At 33.4% G+C, this 8,412-nt stretch overlaps 1 protein-coding gene across 1 annotated transcript; it reads left to right on the top strand.

The window, feature by feature from the left end:
- The first annotated feature begins 16 nt into the window (after window positions 1-16).
- On the top strand, window positions 17-7,094 carry LOC109862782 (proteasome activator complex subunit 4B-like). The gene is made up of 9 exons (XM_020442920.1): window positions 17-93; window positions 539-858; window positions 1,193-2,168; window positions 2,290-2,563; window positions 2,643-3,038; window positions 3,165-3,728; window positions 4,179-5,735; window positions 5,864-6,079; window positions 6,222-7,094. The coding sequence occupies exons 2-9, from the start codon at window positions 642-644 to the stop codon at window positions 6,363-6,365; spliced, it is 4,344 nt and encodes a 1,447-aa protein (XP_020298509.1). The 5' UTR covers window positions 17-93; window positions 539-641; the 3' UTR covers window positions 6,366-7,094.
- The last annotated feature ends 1,318 nt before the right edge of the window (window positions 7,095-8,412 follow it).

Raw genomic sequence — 8,412 nt, 5'->3', positions numbered from 1 at the left:
CTATATTTATCCAGCAAATTGTAGGCGTTGGACAAAAAAATTAACTAAATTTCTTTCCATACTTACAGATGAGTTTCTCATACGTTTACGCAAGTATGTGAATATGTTAAGCGTCAAACTATTCGCGATTCGTGACCCGTGTTTCTGACAAAACCCAAAGCATGACAAAATCATTTATTTCCATCGCGTTCTTCTATACAAAAATCTGTGCTTATACACGTCTGCTTACGTCGTTTAAACATGTCGCGAATACATACTTAATCATGTATATTGTAGAATGTTATCGTAACACTTATGAATCACAAATGACAAATTTTGAATGGACAACTACAAATCGCGAAAGGTTTACACTGACAAATAACAAATTTCTATGAATTGCAAACTATAAATCGCTCGTATTTTGACGCTAATTTTATAAATGTGTGCTTTTCACATATCACATTACTCTCTAATTTATTACGTTAAAAATCACTACACAGCATAAATAATATTGAATAAATGAACCGATAAAATCTCACTTCTGTGTATATAATTTCAGAGAAAGATATAATAAACCTACATGGGAAACTTCAATTCCAGACAATTACAAGTTAACTGATGATGATATCGATGCTTTTGTTAAGAGTGTATTGCCGTTGGCTATGGTAGTTATGTATCACGAAAAAACATTTACCACTGAATATACTACTTTGCAAAATCTAGCTTTGATAAGGCCGAATTTAGTGATACCGGATGTGCTAAGAGAAACAAATTCCACATTTACTTCTTTGATCAAACCACATAAACTTATAAATTCGATAAAGTGCATGACAGTTTTTGCTCAACAAATGGTGCAAGGTTCTAGATATATGAATGGAGGTATAAAACCTGTTATCAGCTTTTTTCTCATTTGTAAATTTCACACAAACAAATATATTCAAATATTTCATAAATTAAAAAAAATTATAAAAACAAGAAAGAAAGAAAATACGTACAAAGTGTTATAAAACGTAAATTTATAATTCTATTTTTTAGTATATTATTTTTATTGTTCTTAACAAAGAATGACATTACACAATAATTTTATTTCGAAAAAAACATACAAGATATTATATGCGCGCGCGCACGTGTAATCCTCTGCTAAAAGAAGAATTAAAAAAAGTTCTAACACTTTCTCACATTATATAAGTTTATTTTTGTGCATTTTTTATAGATCACGTCTTTGCAGAAGGACCAACACACGTAGTACCACTGCTATTTCAGTCATTGCCTGGAATTGATCCAAATAACTTAAAAAAGTGTTATGTTACTTTAACGTTTATAGGTGCATATTGTGGGCTTATTCCTCTTGTAGATTGCTCACAATGTACCACCGACGATAACACCGAGAAAATAGTATGCGAAACAACATCGCGTTTCGAAGACTTTGTTCTGCAATTTTTAGACAAAGTGTGTCTACTAATAGAAACCCTTTCGATCGAGGACGACAACAGGATTGACGAGACAAGTGATTTTGATTTGTCGTTCCGAATGCTAGTGAACACTACATGCGAAATTGTGTTGTCAAACGCTAGCAAAACGATTTTTGATAGTGCTTTAAATAAATTGCGCACATTCATGACGGAACGAATCTCTGAAACCGAAATCGCAGGCCAATTAGCACAATATATGTTCAGAGGATTTGCTAAGTGTAACGGACGCGAAACATTACGGGTACTGTTCCCTACGCTTGCGCAAACAATTTTATCATTGGTCAACGAAATAGAAGATGTTTCGAAGGAATATATTGGAGATCAACGTCTTCTGTATAATTTGCTCATATTAACCGCAGTTGTCGACACGACGGGCGATAATTTGTTACCTTACATGGATACTTTGTATAAGATTTTCGATCGCATCCTACTTTTGAGAGCGACAGATGAAAATAGAGCAGCGCGTCTATTGTTAGAAGAGATTCTGACACATTTGTCAACTATTACTATGTATCCGGAAAAAGTAATTTGTGAAGATCCCAATTATTTTCACGTTAGAGACTGGGGTAAAGGTGTGGATGTTGATAACTTTAATCCACAATGGTATATTCCTGGCGCAGAAGAACTGGCTGTTGTAAAACAAATATTTGTAAGATATTTAATAGTTCACACTGACAAACTTAAGAAATACTGCGAAGATCCTAGTACATTAACTTCGTAAGTTTAACAAGAGCTATTTATACTTTTTAACCGCTATATATCGTTATATAAAAATAAATAGTGTTGTTATTGATTATACATGATGTGATGATACTTTTATGTATTTAAATAATTGCAGGGAGGAGCTGCGTAGTAGCCTACATATTATAGGAGACATTCTTATCGGTGCCGTAGCTCTTTTACCAGTATGGTCAGAAACCCCGCTTGTAATAATCGAGTCGTCCGTAAAGTGTAATATATCTGTACCACGTCATTTCGATAAGACAAAATTTGTTACAATGCCTGATGGGAGCAACGTTAGGCAACATCTTGCTGGAATTATGAGCCAAGTCCAACGGACAATGTTCAATAATCAAGAAGACGATACAAATAGTTTCTGGGCTATATGCTTTGTATGTACACAGTAAACTTTATGCGCGTAAAGAATAATCCATGAACAGTTATAAGTGTATTGTTCTGTTTAAACTTTAGATATGGGAAAATCTGTTATTTGGAAATGATAATGATTATAAAAGAAATGTAAAGGTCAACCTCTTTACTGTTTCTCACACCAAGAAGATGTTTGAAAATAAATTAGAAGGAAACAAAAATCGCATACTTAGATTATTACGCAACCGCTGTATACTGCAACTACATATTCGAGAGCTGGTGCGTATCAGAAACTCAAGCATATTAACAGAAACTCACAAACAAATAATGATGGAGGTATTTACATTGGCTACAAGCAAATACACGCAAATTCGTCAACTAGTTCACATGTATATCCTTGATGCTTTTAAAGTTTTCTGGTATTCTTTTAAACTTTTTGTTCCTCATATATGTGATATTTTGACAAAAGATACCGAAAAAAACCATGCTGCGTATAAAGTAAGTAATGATTATATGATATACATAGGTACACTTACACATATAATAGTACATATATAAGTGTTTCAAGAATGATTATTTGTTAAGAAATGTTGTTATATAACTTTTTGACTTACAAACCAACAGGTCGTTTTACATATTTTGCTTCACATTATGTATTCCGATCGTGTAACAGAAGACTGGAATGTATTAAAGATATTGTTGCCAGCCGTTGTACTTTCCAAACCATCTGAAAAAGAATCTCTTATTCAGTTAAGGGAGAATCTTACACACTACATGAGTTGTAACTTTGGTACGTGCACGATCGAATTAAAAGTACCCGATAGATGCCTGACTGTTGCGCGTACTTTATGGAAACACACTCCACATCCACTGTTGCCACAGCCCGATGAAAATATGATACAGAATGGTGTGCAAAACTTGAAAAAATTCAACGAATCTAACTTAGCAGCGTATAATAGTCTGCGTGACGAACTGTTACGTTGTATATCGGAGAAATGTTTACACTGGCGGCATAGATTAATGGCAATGAGTTTTATATATGATATTCGTCATCCAGATCAAAAGTATCCCGCGCAAGCAGCATGTTACTTTTTGCAAGCTCTCATACACGATTCCGTACAGGAAAGACAGATTGCTACGAAAATAGTGGCATGTATGTTGAACCAACAACAGCGAAAACGTCGAAAGGTATGTACCCTAATAGGCACATTTGTGAAAATATTGCACAAGTATGACATCATGAGTGACAACGATTTCTTGCATTTCTTCATACGCAATCATATTTCTATATATTTTAAACATCACATAGCTGATCTTCTTTTCTCAAGTAATGGACAATTTTTTTGTGAAATTATATTTGCAAATATACTGCTAAAATCATTTGCCATATTGTTATTCTTTTGCCAAAATAGTATTTGGAAATTAATTTTGCAAACAACTACAAATATTACAGAAAAGATCAATGTTTTTACATCTATTTCCTAAAATATGTCTGTATAATTGCAAATTACAATTTCAGTGCAAGATTTCGTCACATACTTTTGTACGTGGTTTCCTATCAGGGTAATTTTTAATGTATAGATTTTCTGCAGCAAATACTTAGATTGTACATGTAAGCATTCTTATATTTTAATTAAGGTAAAAGTTAAGTTACATTGTCTATCTAAGAAGAATACCTTAACCAAAAAACAACAATCACAACCTGTCACGTGTGGGATAAGACCTGATAATATGTGGCTGCAGTACAATTATAAAACTCGCCCGCTCACCGCTGAACAGTGGGATGAGCCTAGATACGTCCATGAAGAATACACCAGTTATTATGTTTGGCCAAAAGTTTTGAAGGTAGACGCTCCTTCGTCTAAGCAGCCTTGTCTTGACCCGGCAACGCGCACGCTGACAGATTGCGAAAAAGAAGTTCATCTTTTCTTCGATAATCCGAAGACCGTCGAAAAACTTATAAATTACTTCAGTGAAAACGACGTAGTAATATTCACCTCCTATAGATATTTGCTGTTCAAAGGCTTGTTTTGCAATCATGGGATCGTCCATTTGAAGCATTTTCTACCTCATTTGCAGCGATTAGTAAAGGATTATCACGAGAGTAGTCAACGATGTGCCGCAGAAATCATAGCCGGACTCATCAGAGGTGCTAAAAATTGGCCATTTCAGATGACATGTGATATGTGGCAGGCGATGTTGCCCATCATTAGAACTGTAATATCGAATGCGACAATGGATACTATTGTGAACTGGAAAAAGTGCTTNTCNNAGTCACAGAAAGACATAGATCCGAATAGGTCTCACTGGTTGTTGGAATGTCTTATGGAGGAATCGTCTTTAGAAAAAACTTCGTTCACACAAACCACACGATTGGACATACTACAAAGTGTCCTCAAACAAGCTACATGGCGAAAAACAGAACTGCTGGGTCGTTTGGTAACGCGTTTAGAAAATCAAATAGTAACCAATCTCATGCAAAGTGTTCGCAACACTATCGGATCGATGCTAGTTACTATATTCACGGCCGATCTTAAAATTTCACGCAACTCATTTGATTCCATAACTCCGCGAATACAAACTTTAATAAACAAGATTTTGCCGCATTTAAACCAACTCATAAGGAATGATGATGCAGGAAAATCTAAGAATCCGGAAAAAACAAAAGATATAGATGACAACACAGCTAATCTTACACTTGATGAATCGAACCACATATCTCTACAAGANGAAATACCTANAGNAATCTTGAAAATTGTATGCACGTGGATTGACNGTACTTTCNTTCACANANTGTTNTGTGCANTGCCAGAATTTTATCAGCTATTCCCAATTATATGTGAATTAGGAACTTCGAAAAATGATGAAGAACTCTATAATTTGTGTTTAACCGCTCTAGGAGCACTCGCGCAAGCACTCGTACTGCCCGAAGATATGTCAACTATATTGACAACAGTGAAAACAACATCCGAACATTTATCATGGTCTGTTAGACTTGACTGTTTAGAGTATCTGCAAGTACTGGTCTTTCACAATATGAGCATAATTCTTAGTGACAACACATGGATCGATTGCGTAACAAATATTGTGCTGCGCTTATTAGAGGATGATTGTCTTGAAGTCAGAGAGCAGGCTAGTGAAGTACTCAGTGGTCTGATACACTGCACATGTATCACGGACTATGAGAAATTACTGGCAAGTTTTATCAAAATGTGTTTTCTAATCTTTTTCTCATATACTATGTGATTTATTTTTGTTGTGTGTGTAAGTATGCAAATTTCTATAATGATTATTAATATTTACATATTGCTGTGTTTTTGTAGGAGGAATTTAAAAGAAAAACGAAGACGCAATTGTACGACAAGAAGAAACCTTGTGAAGATGTTTCGGGAATTGCTACAAGTGCGATACGTTTACGTCATGGTGGTGTGCTTGGATTGTGCGCTTTTATTACTGCTCATCCCTATGATGTACCTAAATATGTACCTTCAATTGTCGAACATCTTAATTGCCATATGAACGATCCACAACCTATACCGGTATTTGGTTTCTTTTTTTTATCCATTGTACAAAATAGTTCAGATCTATGTATGTAATCCAGTCAAATGCTATTAAAATGATATGTGAAACAAAAATACACATACACATTTGGTTAGTTAGAAACATTTTATTATATTATAGACGACAATAAGAAAAACTTTGGAGGATTTTAAACGAACACATTTCGAGACCTCGGCTGGAATAGAGCATTGTGCGCAACATTTCACGGATGACCAATGGGACATTTTACAGAATATAACAATATCACTGTCGTATTACGCTTGATTGATGAAGTGACAGTACAATACAATCAGCGTAAAGATATAGGAAATATGAACACTCGTAGGCGGTATTCACGTGCTTAGTTTTTTACGTCCTTATGTAAACTTAGCGATTAAGTGTATATTGACTTAGAGAACCAATTCTCAACTTGCACTCGTCAACAAACATAGCATGCAACAAACCAAAAATCACCTGAATCGCGATACTGGGTTTAGTTTATTTATAATGCTTTTATTTCTTATATTGCAAAATAACTATGCGGTTCAATTAGCTAGTTAGAGAAGAAAAAATATAAATAAAGAAAGAATAGTAAAAGTACACATACGAAAAAAATATAAATATAAATAGAAAAAAAATATAATTAGAGAAAGGACATCAGTAGTACATATTAGATGCTAAAAAGATTAACGATCGAATATATTATTCGTATTTTTATAAATTATTTTAATACTAAGTTTTGTTACTGGTTTTGTACACAGAAGTATATGATGATTTGCAAAAAGTAACTGCCCAATATATATATATGTTCAGCATAGATTTATTGAGACTTTCGTAAAAGACAAAATTATAATATAAAACTCTGGCGAAGTATACTATAATAATCTTTAAAATACAAACAATTAAAAACTGCCAATCGTACTGCTCTACCATACTGCTCTGATATAACATTCTAGTTCTTTAATAGAGCGTAGTTAAGTATATACTACAACGTACTTGTTTATTGCATATATGAATCATGTATAACTTTAGGAAATAATATTATATTTATTATAATATATTGTATAATATAAGATATATATATATATATATATATATATATATATATAATATATACATACATACATATATATATACGAGTATATATATATATATATTATATGTAATTAACTTTGTACATGGACACATGTGTCACAGTATACACAAAATCTCTTCAACAATAATTCCAATTATTACAGTCTCGCTGTTTTTTTTGTGTCAGATCTTTTCACCAGAAAAAAGATCTACCTTGAAAATATTGAATGGCAGATAGTTGGCATGGAGAACCATATATATAAATATATTTATTTTATAGTTATATAATACAAATTAATAATGGAACATACAAAATTGTACATAATCTCCACTACACTATACATCACTGTTTTTCCATTTTATAAAATTTTTTGGAAAGTGTGTAGCTTATCTGTCAATATTGTGTTCGTTGGACTTCTACTGTCTAGTATCTCTATGCTAATGTAATAGATAATTAAAACACTACTTTTAATAAAATGTATTTCTATAACAAATGTAGTACGTTGATGTATTATAATCCGATCAAGTGACATTTGTGTGAATTGCCATTAAGTTTAATAAAGTATAAAAAATTATATGACATATATATGCTGATAGGACGGAATTAGGTCAAACAACACTTTTGTCTCTTACAAAGGGAGACTACGACGTTGTACCAATCGATTTGGAAGAAATTTATAGGATCGATAGATGACTATGTGGAGTATTGCAGGATAAAGTAATGAGACGCACTACTCAAGCATTTGGGATGGAGTGAGCGTTGGAAAGTGAGGGAACGCGAAGAAAGAACGCGAGAAAGAGAAATTCCCAAGCGTGCTTAAATGTTCACCGCAGGCGCACAAATCACCTTGCGCGAGAGAGAGGCCATTACCCAGTAAGCAAAATGCGCGCAATATGCCAGCAGATTGGCAACAGATATACTAAAAAGTTGCGAGCAAATTGGCATCTGTTATGTCCGCATTAGGCTTACGATCTGCTAGCAAAGCTTGCTCACAGAATTTGATAGCAGATTGATAGCAGAAACCGAGCAGAATCTGCTAACATGACTTGACATCAGATTGTCGGCAGAAACCGAGCAAGATCTGCAGCTTTTAGCGATGTATAAAATGGTGCATTTAAAGGATTTCAATATTATTTTTATATTTTTTTAATGTAAAATAAGTAAACAATTTAAAGCAATATTTTTATTATATAATTCTTACAATGATTTTTTTACATATTATTGCGCGTTTTCAACTTATCTACTAAATTATAATTA

This window comes from Pseudomyrmex gracilis, unplaced genomic scaffold (genome assembly GCF_002006095.1).
Source record: "Pseudomyrmex gracilis isolate BER0280 unplaced genomic scaffold, ASM200609v1 scaffold_2374, whole genome shotgun sequence".
In the NCBI taxonomy this organism is placed as follows: domain Eukaryota; kingdom Metazoa; phylum Arthropoda; class Insecta; order Hymenoptera; family Formicidae; genus Pseudomyrmex; species Pseudomyrmex gracilis.
This window is presented reverse-complemented; position numbering and strand designations above follow the sequence as displayed.